This window comes from Catharus ustulatus, chromosome 20, assembly GCF_009819885.2.
Source record: "Catharus ustulatus isolate bCatUst1 chromosome 20, bCatUst1.pri.v2, whole genome shotgun sequence".
NCBI classification, from domain to species: domain Eukaryota; kingdom Metazoa; phylum Chordata; class Aves; order Passeriformes; family Turdidae; genus Catharus; species Catharus ustulatus.
In genome coordinates, this window is record NC_046240.1 from 5,512,742 (window position 1) to 5,531,535 (window position 18,794).

Sequence of the window (18,794 nt, forward strand, 5' to 3'; positions counted from 1 at the left end):
GGGAAGGGCAGCAGAGCTAGGGAAGAGTCTGGGTCACAGATGTGGAGTGGCTGAGGGAGCTGGGGTTGTTTAACCCCGAGAAGAGAAGGTCTGGGCGTGACCAGTCTCCACAACTTCCTGACAAGAGGGTACAGCCAGGTGGAAGTCAGGCTCTTCTCCTAGGTAAAAAATGACAGGACGTAATATTAAACTGCACCAAGGGAGCTTTAGGTTGGACATCAGGAAGAATTTATTCATGGAAAAGGTGATTAGACGTTGGAACGTGTGTCTGAGGGAAGAGTGGATGTGGCACTCAGTGCCAGGGTGTGGCTGACAAGGTGGTGCTGGCTCACGGGTTGGGTTTAGGCTCTCGGGTGCTGTCCGGCCCCGCACACTCCGCGGTTCTGTGAACGCCACACCCCGAGCGTTGCGCACGCGGGCGCCCCTGCCGGGACTACATCTCCCAGCAGCCCCCGCGCGCGCAGGCGCAGTGCGGAGCCGGCGGCAGCGGGAGAGGCGGCGCGGCGGGAGTCGGCCCAGGGCCGGACACTCCCGGTCCCGCCGGGCTCCGCTCGGCCCCACCGCTGCTGGCTGCCGCGGGCAGGGCCCGGAGCTGCGGGGCAGGGCGTGTGCCCCGTGGGGTGAGGAGGGAGTTTGGGGTAGGAGGTGCTGTGGGCCTTGGCTTGAAGGGACGGTGGGGTTGGGGCTCGCTGTGGGGCGGCTCGCTGTCCTTGTGCCCCTGCCCGGGCTGGGCCAGGCATGGTGGGTTACGACCCCGAAGCCAAGTGCGTGTCCGCGGCGGAAGCGGCTGCAGCAGGATCAGCGTCTGGCTTGGTCACCCGAGTCCTTGTCAGCCCCTTGGATGTCCTCAAGATCCGCTTTCAGGTACCTGACTCGCGGCGGGCCCGGGGACAGGGATGAAAGAGCCTGTGAGGGAGCAGAGCTGATCCTGACCTGGGTGAACAGGTCACCTGTGCAGGCAGAGAGCACAGAATCCGCTCCTCAGCCCTCGCGTTGGGTACAGGTTATGCAAGGAAGTAGGGCTATCTTGTGTCCACCACTTCTATTTATACAACTTAACTTGTGTGGGAATGGAATCTTGTGTTTCTCAGAGTTCATTCTCTTTCTGGTTTTGTGAATGACTTCCACTATCTGACTGAATTTCACCGTCATCCCTCCTGCTTATCTTTGTGTTCATGCACGTTTTTATTCTTTTAGAGCCCTTCATAAATGACATCCCAGTCAGATCTGAATGCGGTTCTGTGGGAAAACAGAATGTCATCCCTTAGCACTGGCTGGTGACAGGGCTGTGAATTCCTGAACTGGACACTTGAACCAGTGTTGAAGGATGAAATTGAAAATACTTTCTCCCATTTCCTCCAGCTCCAGATTGAGCAGCTCTCCTCCAGAAGCCCCACGGCCAAATACCACGGCATCCTGCAAGCTGTGCAGCGCATCTTCCGGGAGGAGGGCTTGGCAGCCTTCTGGAAGGGCCATGTGCCCGCTCAGTTCCTTTCCGTCGGCTTCGGAGCTGTTCAGGTGAGGGCACCAGGCATCACCTGGGCACCCTGTGTGTACACAGGGCACTGCTCTGCTCCCTCAGACTGTCTGTGTTCAGTAGTGGGGAGGTTGTGTAGCTGTATAAAGCTGTGTATGATTCCTAAGTTAATATTCCTGAGCTTGCTGAATAAACAAGCACAGCAGGAGCAAACTGAGCTGTGTCTGTATCCAGTGTCATAGATAAGCCCTCTCTACTCCTGACACTTGGCTTAGCTGTTCATGCCCAAGCCTGGGCAGTCTTTTGCTTCCAGTCATGCTGTCACCCCAAGGGCTCGTTAGGAAAAAATCACTGAAGCTGATGCGGGTGTTTTAGACAGCATTGTTATGATTTATTTGTAAACATTAATAACAGCTTTAGGAACAGTGGTTTAAAGGGTAAAGGACAGCATTATCTGTGACATAGCAAACACTCATCTGGATCCATAGAACATTAAAATGAGTTTTTCATGATTCTAAACACAAGAATTAGGAGAAGTGCAGGACACCAAAGTATCCAAATCATTCCTCGGGCTGCGTGGTGATTTTTACTCGTGTCAAGCTGGGGAGGGCTTCTGAAGGATATAGAAGGTGGTAACGGGCAGGAAGGGATGGAGCTGTTGGTGAAACGAGAGAGGAGTGGGAGACCTGTGTTAATCACAAAGATCAGCTTCCTGCTCTTTTGTTTCTTCCAGTTCATGGCGTTCGAGAGCCTGACAGAACTGGTGCACAACGTCACCTCCTTCAACGCCCGGCACTCCTTCGTGCACCTGGTGTGCGGGGGCCTGGCTGCCTGCACGGCCACGGTGGCAGTGCAGCCCATGGACACGCTGCGCACCCGCTTTGCTGCCCAGGGTGAGCCAAAGGTGAGGCTTGGCATTCCATGTCCTCACCCCTAGCAGTAGCAATGTTTCACAGGGCTGGAGATGCAGGAGGTTTGAAAGCACATACAGCATTGTGGGTTAAAATGAAAGAGCAGGTGCTGTAACTGCCAGTGTTTGCACTGTTGCCAGATTACCCTTTGTGCTGTTGACACAGCTTTCCTAATTGTGTTTTGCTGCTTCTGATCCTGACAGGTGATGCAGAAAGGAGAAACTGTCCTTAATAGGATAATACAGTTTTTGCTTTGGCTGTTGATTTTCATAGAAGCCACTCCCCAGGCTGTTGAACATTGCATTTTTGGAACTTTCCACATGCACAGAGTCATGATTAGATAATGATACGGGGATGCTGCTGGAAACCAGTCACCTTTAACCTGTTCTTCATGTTCTTATTTACACAAGAATTGGTCACTGTGCTAACTAGGTCTGTAATAATGGGATAGATTTGTATCAGGGCCATTTCTGTATATAGCCTGCAGTAGAATTACAATATGTATTATATGAATTGTGTTGCAGGAGTTAGAGCTGTTGAAAGAAAAATAATCATATCTGTGATGCAGGTGATCTCAGGACTCAGTTCCATGCCTTGTTTCTTTTAAGTCACAAGGGCTTAGCAGAGAACAGTGTGAGGGTGTAGAAAATCGCCTTCCTCATCACTTTGTGCTGAAGACAGTCAGTGGGAAATTCCTATACCCGTTACTGGGAAATTACCTGACCTTTGGTTTGCTGTTTTTAAGTTCACTGGAAAGTCACTCAGCCTCTTCCTTGTTGTCCAGATCTACCCCAACCTTCGCCATGCAGTGGTGACAATGTACCAGACAGAAGGGCCTCAGACTTTCTACAGAGGTTTGACCCCCACACTCGTTGCTATCTTCCCATATGCTGGTCTGCAGTTCTTCTTCTACAACATCCTGCAGCAGTTTTCCAAATGGGTGATTCCAGATGAAGCAAAGTATGGAGGTAGGAACTTGGGACAGTGATGGCTGCAGTCAGGAGAGAAAGAGGATGAATGCTGGTTTGGGTGACTGATGTAAGCTCTGTAATCCTTTCACACTTTTTGATGCAACATCTGAAAAGTATCTCAATTTCCCATCTCTCATGTTTACCCCTGCACAGAAATGCCAGATTAAGTACAGCAGAGTTCACAAACAGCTCCCATTGTGGAATAACCATGGTGGAAGTGGCTGGATGGGACAGTGAAGTGTCACAGGCCAGGGTGCTGGTTTTTTAACAGTGTCACGTTACTGATACTGTGGGAAGACTGTGCTGCCATAATCTTTCATTAATGCTGTGGGGACAGGACTCTTGGATTTCCATAGTAAATCTGCCTGCAGATTCCAGCACAGCTGTTAGGGAAGAGGATTCATTTACTCTAATTTAAAGCTTCCAGGCTCTTGATTTGATGTTTTCATGTTGATTCCTAGCTCCATAGAGAACCTCATCCTGATGCAACCTGCCACCTTGGCAGTTCTAGATACCTGAGCCTCCTTAAGTGAGAGGGATGCAGCAGCAGCATGACTTTGTTCCTCAATGGAATTTCTTCAGCAGAGGAACTAGACTTTTTAATATCATCTCTGCATATTTAATTTTAGGTGGCAGAGGCTGATAGTGGTTTTGTGCTGGAAGCTCATGTTTGTCAGGAAAAAGTCTAATATAGAACTCGTTTCCCACAAGCCTCTGAAATCATCAGGCAGTGTCAGTTTGTGAAATCCCAATCCAGAATACATCAGCCTGAGCAGTCAGGGGTGCAAGATTTCCAGTGAGCAGACTCTTACTGGTGGGGGGAGGCATGAAAACTTCCGTCCACTGGCAGCAATTTGTCTGGTGACTGGGGATTGGAGTTTCTTGAACAGAGCAAAACCATAAGTCAGTGTAACAGACCAAGAGGAGCTGGTCCTCTGATTCAACAGACATTGCAAGCCTGAAAAAATACAGCTTGAGATTCTTTGGCCAACTATTGCAGAAGAGGTGATGTAACTTCAAAGGACTTTTTTGGCCTTACTTCTTGTGAAAAGTGATTTTTAACTTACCTCTTATGATCTTTAATCAGAATTCCCTGATGATCCTCTTTTTTTCCTCCCTGCTATCCTTTTTCCTTTCTGCTTCTCAGCCAGCATTAAAGACCTTGTCTGTGGCAGCTGTGCTGGAGTTGTCAGCAAAAGCCTCACGTACCCCTTGGATGTGGTCAAAAAGCGACTGCAAGTGGGTGGCTTTGAGCACGCTCGGGCAGCCTTTGGGCAGGTGAGAAATGCTGCAAGTGCTGGATTCTCCTGAGTATGGAGCTAGTCCAGTGCCCTGGAGTGCAGTGACAATCCACCAGTGGTGCCTGTTGAGTTTGGGTTGGGAGCTCCTAGTGAGGCTCATTTAATAATGTGCATTATACATGAACATACTGGGTTTATTTTATGATAGGTCACGGGAGGGGACGTGTTGGCTGTCCAACATATCTGTGCTCTGGCTTGTTATCCCTCTCCATCAACTGTCTTGGAGCTGGGGATGAGTCAGACAGGCAAAGGGGTTTTGAATTACTTTACTTTTCTAGTTGTGGCTTGGTTTTTCTGATTCAGAACCAGATTAGTAGCAGAGGATGACACTGGCTCAGTGTTGGGGTCACCTGGCTGTCAGGCTCCTCTTTGCAATTAATATTTTGTCACAAGAACTAGGCACCAAGTGTTCAGGAGGTTTTTTATGTATGAGAATAGCCTGAAATTCAAAACAAATTAAATACTCTGGTGTTCTTAAGCACCATTCTTACCACCTTGAAATATGCTTGAAGACAAATACAGATCTTTCAAGGAATTTTCTTTTTTTCAATGAAATGTGGAAATTTTCTCTTTTCTTTAAAATTCCTTGGATCTGAGAAGGAAAGCAGGTTGTACCCTAGAAAATTCTGGAATAGGATTTTGATGTCTCAGCCCATTGCATTGGATGCTTTTCCTCTTGCAGTGAGATACAGGATTTGTTCTTAGCATTGATGTGTCACAAGATGTTAAAACTGCACAATGTAACATGACAACATGCAGACAGCCAATTTGGAAACTTCTAAGCGCTGTAGCTGTGTCAGAAAACTCAAAATTTTTTCCTTCTTAAACAGTGAAGGGGATAGAAAATAGCAGCTGCACAATCTGAAATAATGTCTTCACAAACCTCTGCTATAAATTTAAAGCCATGCTGTTGTTGCATGCAGAGGTTTTGCAGCCATTCAGTGAATGATGTCCATAAACCATTGCTGATGCTAAATGTCTACAATTCCTCTATCCTGCTCTCTCTGAACTGTCTCTGAAACTTTCAGTTAGTTATAATATTATCCAGAAAGATATCTCAAGATGATGTTTCTGTGGTATAGGTTGAGGATCTTTGTGTTTTTTTCCAGTTCTCCTGAAGTTTTCTTGTTGAACCTTGTTGCCATTTCTGTCCCAGGTACGGACATATGGGGGTTTCCTGGACTGCATGAGGCAGATCATGCGAGAGGAGGGCCCAGGTGGGTTCTTCAAGGGCCTCTCTCCCAGCTTGCTGAAGGCTGCCTTCTCCACTGGCCTCATCTTCTTTTGGTATGAACTGTTCTGTGGCCTCCTGTGCGCCCTGAAGAGCCCCGAGAGCACGAAGAGGAAGGAAGGCTGAAAGGGATGTGTGTGGCTGCCTGCTGTTCTCCTCAGGAGGGGAGACTGATGGCCCTGCTCTGTTGGAAACATCAGAGCTCCCAGAGCTCCCCCAGCCTGTGGGGAATCACCTCCTGGGACCAAGCAGAAGGAGAAGGTGACTGCAGTTCTGCTGGAGACACTGAACTGCTCAGCTGGAAGCCATTCAACAGAGCACTTTTCTTGTCTCCTCTCATATCAGTGCACATTTATAGGGAGAGGGGGAACCATCAGAGCACTCCCTAGCAATGCCTGTGCTCTGGAAAGGCACCCAGTGAAGTGGGTGAATCCCTGAGCTCACCCTGGATCCCAGAGAGGGGATTCTGGCCCAGCCTAGTGCTGCTTAACCAACCAAACACCACTTCCTAGCACTGCATCTGCACAGCTCTATTCCCTTGCTCTGTGCCTGCTGTTTGCACCAGATTCTCATCTGGGTGGGGCACAGGTCGCTGGTGTTAAGTCAGTTAAAGCCACATTAGTGCACAGACCCTCAGTTTTCTTTTCCTTTGCTGCCAGCTGCTCCTTCTTGGTCACCACTTGCTGGCTGAGCATTCTCTGTCATCTTAAACACAGCATCTTCTCTGATCATGCTGGACCAGACTTGTTCCTCTGTAACTCCAGTGAGCTTGACTGTATGCTGAACTCCCATTTCTCTCCCTGGATGTCTGGCCATACATCTCTTAGGGATTTGCAGTGCCTCACTCACACTTTTTACAAGCAAACCTGCATATTAAGAGCCCCACTCTGAGGGGATTCAACGCACAAACCCAATTTTTACTTCAGGGTTCTTTGCTTCAAAGCAGTGAGTAAAACAAATGCTGTATAAATTTAAGAAATAATTATTCTAAGTTGGAAGAATGGAGGAAAAGTCCTGTGGAAAGTAGTAATTTTTTAATCATTATTTATTTAATAGCACCTTTGAATGTGTGTAACAAATATTTCTGTAGTGGTCTCAAAATATTTCAGAACCTCAGTCCTGCACTGGTGCTAGCAGATGAAAATGTTTTGACAAGATGTGCTGAAGTGAAAGAATGAACATCAAATGAGAATTGGTTGGCTGAGCGTGGTGTTTCACATGGGTGATTGAATTAGAGATGGAAAAGTGTTTTTCTGGAGTTTCAAAGGTTTTATGAATATTAAAAAAACAACAAAACAGCCTACCAACAACTCTCATTTACATAACAGTGGAAAAGAGGAAAATTCATTTCTTCCTCCTTTTTTATTCTGTGTTTTTTCAAGTCTAGCAGGGTGTGGCTGTACTGTGGGGAAGACAGAGTTCCCAGCCCTGCTGTACAAAAGCACTCTGCAAGGAGTGGATAAGGCAGAGCACTGCAGTTTTTTGGAGGATGGTTTGATGGCTCTTAACACAGAGCTTTTCCCAGCTTTTTTGCAGTATTCAGGGTGTTAATCCCAAATGCTCTGGCCAAATTCCAGCATGACCAATTCCATTCCGTTGACGCAACTTCTCCTGGCAATTTTGAGCATATCAGCATTGCTCACTTATCCTGAGCTATTGTGAGAGGCTGTTTTTAAAAAACAGCTGTTTGACTGGTGGCTGAGGTATCTGGAGAAATTCCTTGCAAGCCCAGGCTGAATAACTTTGTGTCTGGTATGGGTTTGAGATCTTGGAGTACAAAGTGGCCTGCAGGTGGCTGAGCTGTGTAAAATTGAATTCATTGAGTAGTGTCAGGGTCAGGCAGGAGGCCAATATATGAGTTATAAAGAGGGATTGAGAGCTGTATATACTCCAAAAATGGCTGTTTTGTTTAGAGCAGAAGATGCAGGAAATGTGGAGTTTCTCCAAGTGCCTCAATCCTATTGCCATTTTCCTGTGTTATTTAAGCTCTTCTGAGATTTCTCAAAATCTTCTTAACAATGTTTACCTTTGTTTATTGTTCACCTGTTGTTCTTGGAAAGACATCATAAGGAGTAGTCAACTCAGCCTCATGACAGGCATCCTTCTGTCTTTTTTCCAAACAGACACAAACATGTTGGCTTTGTTCCTGCCTTTTGTTGCTGATGAGATGAATGCTGTCATGGTGAGCAGGGACAGGCCAGAGCAGAAAATGTTTGGTGCTGACCTAGGCTTCCTTAGGAAATGGGGACTCATCCATCCTGTCTAAACATTGCAAGACTTGTTTTCCTTTTTCTTTGTCAAAGAGCTGCTGTTAAACTGCACAAAATAGGGGGAAACTGGGAACTCAGCAGCAGGAAAAGAACAGGAAGATCTATGCCCTGTTAAGATGATGTTCCTCGAGGGTGCTGTGGAGCTTGGGGTGATGCTGGCATGGGCAGCTTGGGTTCTCCAGAGAGAGGGCAGCACTGGAGAGTGTGGAGCAGCTTTTCCTCTCTGGGCTTGTTTTTTCCTCCACTCTGCATTGACTGAGCTTGCCTCCACCCAACAGGTGGAAAAGCTGCAGTTTAAGCTGTGCCTGTCTGGCCCAGGCTGTGGAAGAGACACTCCCTGCTCGGAGGCTTTGGGCTGTGCGTCACAAATGTTACAGGCCCATAAAGGCATCTGGGCTTCCAGTGAGAGGGAAAAATGTGACAACCTCAACAATATCAGGAGCTGCATCCAACAATCACTTCTTCACCTCTGACCAGCAGCATCTGTCCCTCATAGATTTCTCATGTGCACTTTGCTGGGGAAAGCACTGCAAGAGGAATGTTGAATTCTCCGTGGGATTGAGGCTGAGTGAAGCTCTAGGAGGACAGGATTTATTTCTCATGCTGCTCTGGCAAAACACATGCTGTTAGGAGCTAAATCTCTTAGAATTAGAGGAGCAGGAGATGGGAGAGATCTGTGGTCACCTTGTTCTCCCAGGTGCTGGGACAGATTTGCTCTTGGAAGCTGTATGCTCCCGTTCAGTGTGAAGTGACTCAATGTGGCAAATGCCCTGCTGGGAGACTTGGCCGATTTTGGCCATTGGGATTTCTTTCCAAGTTAATCCTCTCACCAGGGATTTGCCTGCAGTTCACCTCACAAGCTGCTCAGCAGCTGTGTTTGTTTTCTTCTAGTGCCTTTTACCATGAGAAGGTCCAAAAGCTTCTTAGCAGGCAGAGCTTTGTTGAGGAGTTGTGCTGTGGTTGTTTGCAGCCTGGGACACACATGATCTGCGAGGAACATGCTGCTGCTTCCTGCAGTGCTGGCTGGCTCACTGAGTTCCTAGGACAGTCCCACTCTCAGGATGCTCATCCAGAGCTGCACAGCATCATTTTTGACAGGAAATGAATGTTTTACAGTTGGGACTGGAGTAGATCATATTTAATTTGGATTTTAGTTTTTCTTGTGATGTAGAACTATAACTGTGGCGTTTTGCTGTGTTGCCTGAGTGGATCTTTTGCAGCTGCTTTTTCCTTAAAGCATCCAAGCACAACACATACAGTGTGTGCCTACCTTTAAGACAAGGTACATTAAATATTTTGTTATGCAGTGTCTGGCTGCAGTTGGTTTATTCCTTTCCTCTCCATGCCTATGCTGGACCCTGCAGAGAACACCATGGCCTTCCTGCTGTCTGAAAAGGAGGATAATCAGGGCCCAGAGCATGGGGCATCAGAAGCTATGTGGATTTCCCATCACTGGCTTGTGGGTGCTCCTCAGCCACAGGCAGAACTGTACCCTCTGTGTTGGGTGTTGCTGGTGAGAACTGCACCAAAAAGGATCAGCCAAAGGGGGATTTTCACAGCCCAGTCCCACTGCTGTGTCCTAGAGGGGCTGTGGTAGCCAGTCCTGGCACCCTCGGTGGATGAGTTCAGGTTTTGTTTGTATCCAGCCAGGCAATGCAGTGCTACAGAAAATGTTCCCTAACTGTTCTGTGCTCCCTCAGCCATTCCCCGGTTTCAGCAGCCTATCTGCTCTGCGGTGAAGGCTTCACCCCCTGCGGGATCTCCCCTTATGAAATGCTTGAGATTTGAGGGGAAAAACGTGACGTGTGTTACACCATACTCAGCTTTTGTTGCAGTGCGTTGGTTTAGTGCATCTCCCCTTTCCTGACTTTTTTCCTACTCATTTTTTTATTCCCCTCGACTGCAGCCTGCCCTGGCCGGGAGGGAAGGGCGGAATTCACACCGCTGTCACCCTTAGAGCGCGGGGACAGCCCCGGGGACGGGGACAGAGGGGCGAGTGCTGCAGCGGCCGTGCCCGGGACGGTGTCCGGGGGTGCAGCCTGGGGAAGCCGGGCAGTTTCCCGAGGAGCAGCCCGCCGTGCCTGGCGCTCAGCCCGCCGTGCCTGGCGCTCAGCCCGCCGTGCCTGGCGCTCAGCCCGCCGTGCCCCGGCGCTCGCAGGCGGTGGCGCTGCCGCAGCTGCCGCCGCTCTCCCGCCCGGCCCGGCCCGGCCCTCCCCCGGCTCGGGCGAGGAAATGACCTAAGAGGAAACCTGGGCCGTGCCGGGAGGGCGCGGGGCTCGGGACGCGCCGGCGATGTCCCGGCGGCCGGAGGACACAGCGGGGGCGGCCGGCAGGTCGGTGGGGCAGCGCCCGGCTCCCCCTGCCCTGCCCGGGGCAGCGCGGGGCTGCTTTCCTCGGGATCCGCCTCTTCCTTCGTCCGGTGGCCCTAGGGCTTGTGCAGCGGCGAGGGGTCCTGGGGCTCCGGTGGTCCGGCTGCCCCGGCAAGAGGCGTCTCGGCGCTGGGGTTTCCACTTGAGGCTCGGCGGGGATGGGATGCGGGTTCCAGGGGGGTGGAACCCCTGGGGCAGACGCTATGGGGTGGCAGAGAAGACTCTGCTCTTCTCTCTCCTTGTAGTCGGCAGGACTTGTCCAGCCCATGCTGCCAGGTGTGACACTGCAGGTCACAGGTGCCCTGGCACCTGAGCTCGTGGATCACCGGCAGATTGAGGGTGCTGACCCCAACCGTGCCAGTCCCCGGGACGGCTCGTCTAGCAGGAGCCAGTGGCAGAGGAGCAGTCGGTGCCACAGGTGCCCCATGTCACCCACTGCCACCAGCCCTTCCGATAAGATGGTGCCAGCAGGGGGGTCTCTAGTGCAGACGAGACCTGTCTGTCTCGGTGTTCACACGCTGGGGTTTGCTCCGGGCAGGGTTATTTGGCACAGCGCTTCAAAGCGGCCGTGGCCATCGCAGGGAGCTCCGGGAGAGGCGGCGGCACAGACGCTGCCAGACGGGCTCGGGCGCTTCCCCTGCGCGGAGGCACCGTGCTCTCACCGGGCTGCTGCTGCCGGTGACACGGGACACGGGGCTGCTGCTGATCCCGAGCTGCTGCTGATCCCGGGCTGTGCACTGGCAGTGTAGCATGGCATGAGTGCAGAAGCACAGGGAGGAGAGGTCGGCTAGGAAGGTGTTTGCCAACCACGAACGGCACGGAGGGACACCCAGCTGCTTGTGAATCCTCTGTGCCAGTCTCAGGGCAGGTGAGAGCTTTGGCTGCGAGAGCAGGCTCGGCAGGTGGTCACCCCCATAGGGCTGCTCTCTGCTCTGAGTTGTGCTGTATGTGAGGGGAATGCTCACGGTACCTGTCCCATGCCCCTGAACTCTCTTGGGCTTTGGTCTGAATAGGGACCTGTTTGCACAGAGGGTGAGTAATGGCCGAGGAATTTCGACGAGCTAGCAAAACTCATTTGGCCGATTGCCTTCTCCTGTTTGTGCTGCCGATCTGGCCAGCCCTGCATCTCCATCCAGCAGATCCTGTGTGTGTCACAGCCCTTCCTCTCTGTGCCGTGCGTACCCTCTTGCTGTCTTCACTGTATCATGAAACAGAAGAAAATCAATCTAGAGACTAGTTAGGAGCACTGCTGGTGCTGCAGAGCAGTTCTTGACTGCAGAGGGATGAGAGAGATGGGAGCTGTTGCTCTTGGGGGTTTGGCTGCTGAGTTGCTGTGTCATGCTGGGAGCTGAGGCTGTGGTGCAGGAGAGGTGCTCTGCTGAGCATGTGTTGGATGCTTTTGTACTGGCTTTGATTCTTCACAGATTTTTGTATGAAAGCTGCTGAATTGGTGTTTGAAAGGCCTAAGGCAGCAGTATGGGCTTTCCTGTGATACAGCCACATCTATTTTGGGTCTGCTTTGCCTGTAATACTTTTCTCATATCAGAAAAATATAAAGGCTCTGAAGATGAAGTTCTATCATCAGCTGGTAGGAGACAAGGGTTTAAAAGATGTGGGAATGAGGATTTGCATACATCTAGGGGTGGAGTTGATGCCCTAATAAAAGAGGAGCTTCCTTGGGGTGGGGAGCTGTCAGGAAACAGCCTGTGCTTCAACACTACCTGGCATGTGTGGAATGGCAAATGGGTGAAGGTTTGCCTCTGTCTGACTAAGTTCTGTGTGCTCCTTCTTTCCCAGGGACTGTCACTAGCTCATCCATTGCCCTGACTCTTCCCTTGGAGGAAACCAGCCATGGGGGAAACAGGCAAAGAAGAGTACAAAATACAGTCCTTTGACTCTGAGACTCAGAAGCTGCTGAAAACAGCCCTCAAAGGTCAGCAAGTTTTTATGAACTCCTCTGCCACACATGGTTTCTGCACCATTTGACTTGTACTGGGCCCTGCACAGACCTTGGTTGCTTTCTTGGTGCCTCAAAGCAATCAGGGGCCAAAGAGAGCTGGGTCCTGACAGTCTTCCTCTTCTCTGCAGACCCCAGTAATGTGGACCTGGAGAAAGTGGCCAATATTATAGTGGACCAGTCCCTCAAAGACTCTGTGTTCAGCAAGGAGGCTGGGCGCATCTGCTACACCATCATCCAGGTGAGAAGTTGTGTCTGGACAGTGAAACACCTGGGCTGTTGTGTGGCTGGGCCAGCAAGGGCTTTGCCCCATTCATGTGCTCTGACCCCTTGCCCCTCTCTCCTCTCCTGCCACTTGCCCCATGCAGTGGCAGCATCCAGAAGAGCATTGGGACAGCACAGGCAGCATCTTTTCTGCCTCTGGGAATCACAGGGGGGTATCTGTGTGGTACTGCATCCCCCTGCCCCTCTGGACCCATTTCATCCCTCCATCCTGTCCTGTTTTTGTGGGCTTGTAGGCAGAGAGCAAACAAGTTGGCCAGAGCATCTTCCGGAGGAGCCTGCTGAACCGGCTGCAGCAGGAGTACAAGGACAGGGAGGAGCTGCGCACCCGCTCCCTCCAGGCCTGGATCTGCTACGTCACCTTCATCTGCAACATCTTCGACTACCTGAGGGTGAGGAGCTGGAGCAGGAGCAGCTGGCTGCTGCTGCCTGGAGTGCCAGGAGGGCCTGGGCATCCCAGGATACCACAGCAAGGGTGTTGGGTGGGTGTTGTACAGAGCCCAGGGCCATGGGGGCCAGAGCTGGTTCTTAGCACAAGGATGCTGACAGGGCTGGTGCTACCTACAGGCTTGGAGAGGCAGAAAAAGTCTTCAGGAACAGTCACAAAGTCTCAGCTTCTTCATTTTGTACCTGGTGTTTGAAATCCCCTGATTTGCCTGTTCTCAGATGTCCTAGATTGCACTGGTTTAGTTGCTGTGGGGTTTGCTGATGGAGTTGTGTGTGAACTTTGAATTCCTGCTTGGAGTAGATATAAAAATGATGCAAGAGTAGAGCTGCAGGCAAGAAAAACACTGTTGGAACAAGTGTATTTCCCATGACTACCTTACATTTAAAAATAGATTTTTTTTTTTTACATCATTTGTTCAGCTCCTCTGGTTCCTGGAGACTCAAATATCTGATCTCTAATGTAAATCCCACTAACACAGCACAGCTAAATGCAGCTCCCTTCTCCTTTGGAGAGCAGCAAGGGAATAACTATTTAAAATGGCTGCAGACTCCCTTCTGGCCCCAGGCTGACTCCACTCTCCTTGCAGGTGAACAACATGCCCATGATGGCTCTGGTGAACCCCGTGTACGACTGCCTGTTCCGGCTGGCACAGCCCGACAGCCTGCAGAAGGAGGAGGAGGTGAGTGCAGGGAGGAGCTGCTGATGTGCCTGCTGTCCTGCTAAGGACCTGTAAAAAGCACAGCCCGGGGGGTGCAGAGGAGCCTCCATTGCTTTGTGCTCAGCTATCTGCTCTTCCTTCTGAAGGTGGACTGCTTGGTCCTGCAGCTCCACCGCATCGGTGAGCAGCTGGAGAAGATGAATTCCCAGCGGATGGATGAGCTCTTCTCCCTCCTTCGAGATGGTTTCCTTCTGCAGGAGGGGCTCAGCTCCCTGTCCCAGCTCCTGCTGCTGGAGATCATCGAGTTCCGGGCTGCTGAATGGAAGATGACAGACGCTGCCCAGAAATATTATTACAGTGAAGTGGCAGATTAACCTCTCCCAGCAGAGGAGTCCCCAGCACCTTCACCAGCAAGCTTTGTACCAAGTTGGAATTTTTCACAATAATTTTCTAGCACTTCCTGTAAATAGAATTTATACTGGCTAGAGCTTCTCTGCACCTGCTGTCAGATGCAGCTGGTGCTGGTCTGACTTTGGAGGTTCAGAGCGGTGGGAAGGGCACATTTCACCCAGCAAATTCTCCCACCGATTTTGTCTCAATATTGGGCTGCTGCCAGAAAAGGGCTCAGGAGGCTTCTAGCTCACACCAGCATTTTCTATGAGTGTTAAGGAAAGCACAGTTTAGGCTGAGAACATTTTGCTTCACCCCAAAGCCAGCAGAGCTGTGGGAGGCAGCAGGGAAATCTCCCAGCTCAGGTTGTACCTGGTTCTCTGGGACAGGTCACAGAACACACCCTGGCCTCACAAACAGCTTAACCAAGTGCTTTTTTTCCCAGACTCCTTCCAGCATGCTGGCTGCACCTGCATGCACACAGCCTCTCCCACAGCCAGGAATACCTGCCATGAGGCAGCCTGCAACAGGAGAGGTCCCTGAGCACATGTAGGAGTGGGTTTTATAGGTTTTATACAATAACTGTCACTTTTTTTTAGAATTTTCCAAGTTTCAGCTATAGTATATTTCTTATAAGAACAGGAGAGGAAGAAAGGAAACAAAATAGTCTATTGAAGGATTTTTTCCTAATAAAAGTTTTCCACTAACTTGTGCCCTGCTTTCTCCCTGCACAGCTGCTGAGCAATACTGAAGGGTTGCTCCTGACTGAAGCCCTAAGGCTGTGATAACTCAGTGTCTGCTCCAGGCTAGGGCCTCAGGGCTTCACACAAAGGTCTGGAATCAGGAAACCTGTCTCATAAAACTGGTTTTATTTTGTCAACATTCCCATCAAATCTGTGCAGACCATGTTGCTGATGATCAAAACCCAAAAAATCAAAAAAGGCCTTTTATTGCCTGTTGTACCAATCCCTGTGGAAGAGGATCCAGCTCTGCTCTTAGCTCTGCAGCCAAAACCAAAATCTGCTGATTTGAGGAGCAGAGAGACTTTTAGATTCCCCAGGAAACAGGTAAGTGAAAGATGGTTTTGTTTAGCGTTGCTGAAAGAAAAACATCTAAGGCTTGTCTTCACAGGGAAGTGATTATGAAATAACTGGAGCAGCCCTGCTGGGGCTGGTAACTCAGATTCCCCTTCCCCCATCCAAACAAGCACAAAGAAAAACAACCTTGTGGGGATTCTGTGAGCTTTCCCTGGGTTAGATCAGAAGCTGCCTGCAAGGGATATTCCACCTTTCCCTCTCCCAGGCTGGCAGCCCTGGGGCTCTGCTCTCCAGGCCGTGGCAGCGTGTCCCACGCAGGGTCCCTACCACCAGCGGAAGTGGGCGTACGCCCGGTTGGCCTCTGCCATCTTGTGCAGGACGTGCTTCCTCTTGATGACAGGCCCCTCGTTGTTGAAGGCCTGGAGCAGCTCCTGGGAGAGCTTTTCTGGCATCATTGTCCGGCGGTGCTTGTTCTCCCTGCACTCGGTGATCAACCACTTCATGGCCAGGAAGCGCTTCCGATTGTCCGTCAGCGGGACGGGCACCTGCAAAGGGTTAAACCATGGAAGTTACCAGAACCTGCTCCTCCCCACACAGCACCAGCACATGTTCACTGTGCTGCTCTCTGCAGCCAGACCCGCTCCTGACAGCTGAGAACTGCCAGTTCTGCTCTGTCCATAGGAACTGGCCACCGCTACCGAAATGGAAATGCCTGTTCAGGAGGTGGGGCCAGGCTGGTTTGAGTTAGCAGAGATGGGAGATGGTCACAGAATCAGAGCATGGTTTGGGTTGGAAGGACCTTAAAGATCATCTCACCTCAAAGCCCATACTCAGAGACAGATTCTGCTTGTGTTTTAAATATCCCACTGGATCTAGGTGACCCATTTTGCCATGCTGACCTGCCCCAGTGCTTTGGGACCTCTCCCCAAGCAACAACATGGTGCAGTGGAAAGGGTGGGACTGGCAGTCCAAGGACTACCAATTCTTTTGCTGCTGATCTCTGACTCTTTGGAAAATACTTGCTGTGTATGTCTCCTCACATCTAGTCAGAGAAGCAGACACTGCTGCTGATTAATGGCTGGACTTGATTAATTGTAGAAGTCTTTTCTGATTTTACTGATTCTGTGACAGGGGAAGCACAACACTCAGAGGTGGGGATCCTGATTTTGGACAGTTTCTAGGTGCTGTTTTATTCCAGATTGCAAAGTGACTCTTTCCAGGGAGAGATGATCTTGAGCTGATGGGGTGGAAACCACTTCATCTGCCTCCCTAGCTAATTATGTCCCACCAGATGTGCTCCCAGTCCCCCTTTCACCTGGTAGGTTTTGCCTCCTCTGGTGATGCTGCTAAGCCCAATGATGGGCTGGCAGTTCTTGAGAGCCTGGTGGAAAATTACATAGGGGTTGCATTCAATTGTGTCCTTCTCATTTTCTGGAGCTTTGTGGTACTTCTCCAGCTGCTTCCTTTTAATGTTCTCCAGAGTCTTGGAAGAAAAATAAGGAGACATATTGAGCAGATGGATTCTCCTACTCCATGAGGTTACATCATTTTCACCTGAGCATCTGGTCCTCCAGACACAGAGGCAAAAAACCCATTGGGAATTCTTTAAGTCAAGTTTTACTTCACTCCCTTCCAGCTCTTCAGTCTCTTTTACCAGTCATTGCATTTCAGGTGAGGGATGAACAGCACAAATGTGGGCCAGAAGTCAGGGAAGGGCAGGGACAAAGTGGAGCCAGGAATAGGAGTCTGTGCACTAAGCATCCTCCCCTGCAAAGCCTACACTCCAGAGCCTGTGTGGTTTTCTGTAACAGGGAATCAGTTAATTGGGAGCATTTGGGCAAAATGTGTTCCCGTTTCAATGGATTTCAAGTGTGGAACAGACCAGGTGGGACCAGCAGTTAATAGCAGTTGCTGTGGGTCAGAGCAGGCTCAAAGCTGTGTCATGTAGGTGACATCTCTGGGACTTCAATGCAAGTTATACAGAGGGCAAGGCATGACAGAGTGCTGCAAAGATGATCTTTAGAGAAAATTATGCTCTTTAAGGGTGTTCTCTGCATTTATGCAGTGCAAAAGGACACAGGGATGCCAGAGGATGGAAAGAGAAGGTTCTCCATGAAGCTGCTGTCACCTCCTGGTCTGTGAGCTAATGAGGCTGAGGCAATGAACATTTTATCAAACAAATCATGTTTGGAATCATGTTGTGAGCAGTGTGTGGCAGGACCACAGAGATGGACCACCCAAGTCCTTGTAATTCCCAGTTTCAGTGGGTTTGATATCCCAGCTTTTAACATAATAGTGAGTAGAAACCTGAGTTCTTACCTGAGACATGAGGTTTCTGGCTAGCACTTTATTTCCACTCTTCATCATCATATTGGTGAATTTACTGTAAACACAAAGTCAGATAGGATCTGATATGAATTCTGATTTTATCACCCACAGGAAAAAAACCCCTACCTCCCTTCCTTTGTGTTGTTCCCATGCTTAAGTGTGGGTGCTGCCAGATCTGCTGTAATTATCTCTAATCACTCCAGGACAATGGACTCGTTGATGGGAAAAGGTTAATCTAGAATATAGGGATTATGCTGCAACAAAAGGCAATGTGCAGCCAGCAGCTGAAGGCAGAGGAGGGCAGCACAGCTCCCAGGCATTTTTTGAGAGAGGAGGAGCTGCTTCTTTCTCTGACCTGATCATAGGGTCACTGAACACGGAACTGGAGAGAGTGGGAAGAGCAGCTTTGATTGGTCGAACAGTCTTAAGTTCCATTTGCTCCCTTTCCTCCTCAGACAGCTCCTCTAAAGGTCTCTCATACGATTCCTTTTTCACTTCTGGCTCCAGGTAGCTGGGGTTGTAGCGGCTCCATCTCACCGGCATTATCCTGCAGGGAACAAGAGAAGCGGGGCTGTAACCCAGTGCCCGTGCTGTGTCGCGACAGGGATGCAAACAGATGTGAACACGCCTCAGAAGGACATGCTAGATGAGAGAGGCATCCCATGGCAGCGGACGAGCGGTTCAATGAGTTCAGTTCAATTCTATCCCATTTTTCACTGTTCCTGTGGCCAGGCATTGGAAGCGGGTGCGCAGGGGGGTGGTGGAATCACCATCCCTGGAGCTCCTCAAGAGGAGTCTGCACCTGGGCGATGTGGTTTAGGGATTAGAGCGGCAGTGTTGTGTGCTGGATGGCCTTAAAGATCTCTTCCAACCTTGAGAGCTCTATACCTGTCTGAGCCCGGCAGGAACAGGCGGGCGGCCTGTCCGTGTGCCCCAGGAGCGGCGCACACCCTCCCCGCATCCCTCGTGCGCTCCCAGCGAGCCACCCCCCGGCCTCCCCCCTCGCTGCCCATGTTCCCTGGTGGGGAGAAGCCCCCAAGGAGTCCTCCCAGCCCCTCTCCCCGCTCACCGGGGCAGCCAGGCCCGCAGCCTCCCCGCCAGCCCCGCCGCGCTGGGCGCCGCCATCTTCCCTGCGCGCGCGGCCGCGGGGGCGGGGCCAGCCCG

The 18,794-nt window shown here is 50.6% G+C and overlaps 3 protein-coding genes across 3 annotated transcripts; 2 read left to right on the forward strand and 1 right to left on the reverse strand.

Annotated features, from left to right (window-relative positions):
• The first annotated feature begins 597 nt into the window (after positions 1–597).
• On the forward strand, positions 598–9,472 carry SLC25A19 (solute carrier family 25 member 19). Its single transcript, XM_033076967.2, has 6 exons — positions 598–864; positions 1,363–1,518; positions 2,211–2,381; positions 3,173–3,356; positions 4,507–4,637; positions 5,817–9,472. The coding sequence occupies exons 1-6, from the start codon at positions 739–741 to the stop codon at positions 6,015–6,017; spliced, it is 969 nt and encodes a 322-aa protein (XP_032932858.1). The 5' UTR covers positions 598–738; the 3' UTR covers positions 6,018–9,472.
• A 919-nt stretch (positions 9,473–10,391) lies between these two features.
• Positions 10,392–14,972, forward strand: MIF4GD (MIF4G domain containing). Its single transcript, XM_033076422.1, has 6 exons — positions 10,392–10,494; positions 12,328–12,463; positions 12,619–12,728; positions 13,006–13,161; positions 13,804–13,896; positions 14,022–14,972. The coding sequence occupies exons 2-6, from the start codon at positions 12,382–12,384 to the stop codon at positions 14,247–14,249; spliced, it is 669 nt and encodes a 222-aa protein (XP_032932313.1). The 5' UTR covers positions 10,392–10,494; positions 12,328–12,381; the 3' UTR covers positions 14,250–14,972.
• Positions 14,973–15,117: 145 nt separating this feature from the next.
• Positions 15,118–18,767, reverse strand: MRPS7 (mitochondrial ribosomal protein S7). Its single transcript, XM_033076419.2, has 5 exons — positions 18,700–18,767; positions 17,986–18,177; positions 17,622–17,685; positions 16,618–16,785; positions 15,118–15,847 (listed from the first exon to the last, which is right to left on the reverse strand). The coding sequence occupies exons 1-5, from the start codon at positions 18,753–18,755 to the stop codon at positions 15,626–15,628; spliced, it is 702 nt and encodes a 233-aa protein (XP_032932310.1). The 5' UTR covers positions 18,756–18,767; the 3' UTR covers positions 15,118–15,625.
• Positions 18,768–18,794: the final 27 nt, after the last annotated feature.

What these genes read in the sequence shown, in the direction of transcription:
- MIF4GD (XM_033076422.1), top strand. Translation starts at nt 12,382, where the DNA reads ATGGGGGAAACAGGCAAAGAAGAGTACAAAATACAGTCCTTTGACTCT. An exon ending in GCTGAAAACAGCCCTCAAAG is followed by an intron (nt 12,464 to 12,618) that starts GTCAGCAAGTTT and finishes TCTTCTCTGCAG; the next exon opens with ACCCCAGTAATGTGGACCTG. An exon ending in GCCTGCAGAAGGAGGAGGAG is followed by an intron (nt 13,897 to 14,021) that starts GTGAGTGCAGGG and finishes TTCCTTCTGAAG; the next exon opens with GTGGACTGCTTGGTCCTGCA.
- SLC25A19 (XM_033076967.2), top strand. Translation starts at nt 739, where the DNA reads ATGGTGGGTTACGACCCCGAAGCCAAGTGCGTGTCCGCGGCGGAAGCG. An exon ending in TCCTCAAGATCCGCTTTCAG is followed by an intron (nt 865 to 1,362) that starts GTACCTGACTCG and finishes CATTTCCTCCAG; the next exon opens with CTCCAGATTGAGCAGCTCTC. An exon ending in AGATGAAGCAAAGTATGGAG is followed by an intron (nt 3,357 to 4,506) that starts GTAGGAACTTGG and finishes TCTGCTTCTCAG; the next exon opens with CCAGCATTAAAGACCTTGTC.
- MRPS7 (XM_033076419.2), bottom strand. Translation starts at nt 18,755, where the DNA reads ATGGCGGCGCCCAGCGCGGCGGGGCTGGCGGGGAGGCTGCGGGCCTGG. An exon ending in TTCAGTGACCCTATGATCAG is followed by an intron (nt 17,686 to 17,985) that starts GTCAGAGAAAGA and finishes TTGTGTTTACAG; the next exon opens with TAAATTCACCAATATGATGA. An exon ending in GAGGAGGCAAAACCTACCAG is followed by an intron (nt 15,848 to 16,617) that starts GTGAAAGGGGGA and finishes AACCCTTTGCAG; the next exon opens with GTGCCCGTCCCGCTGACGGA.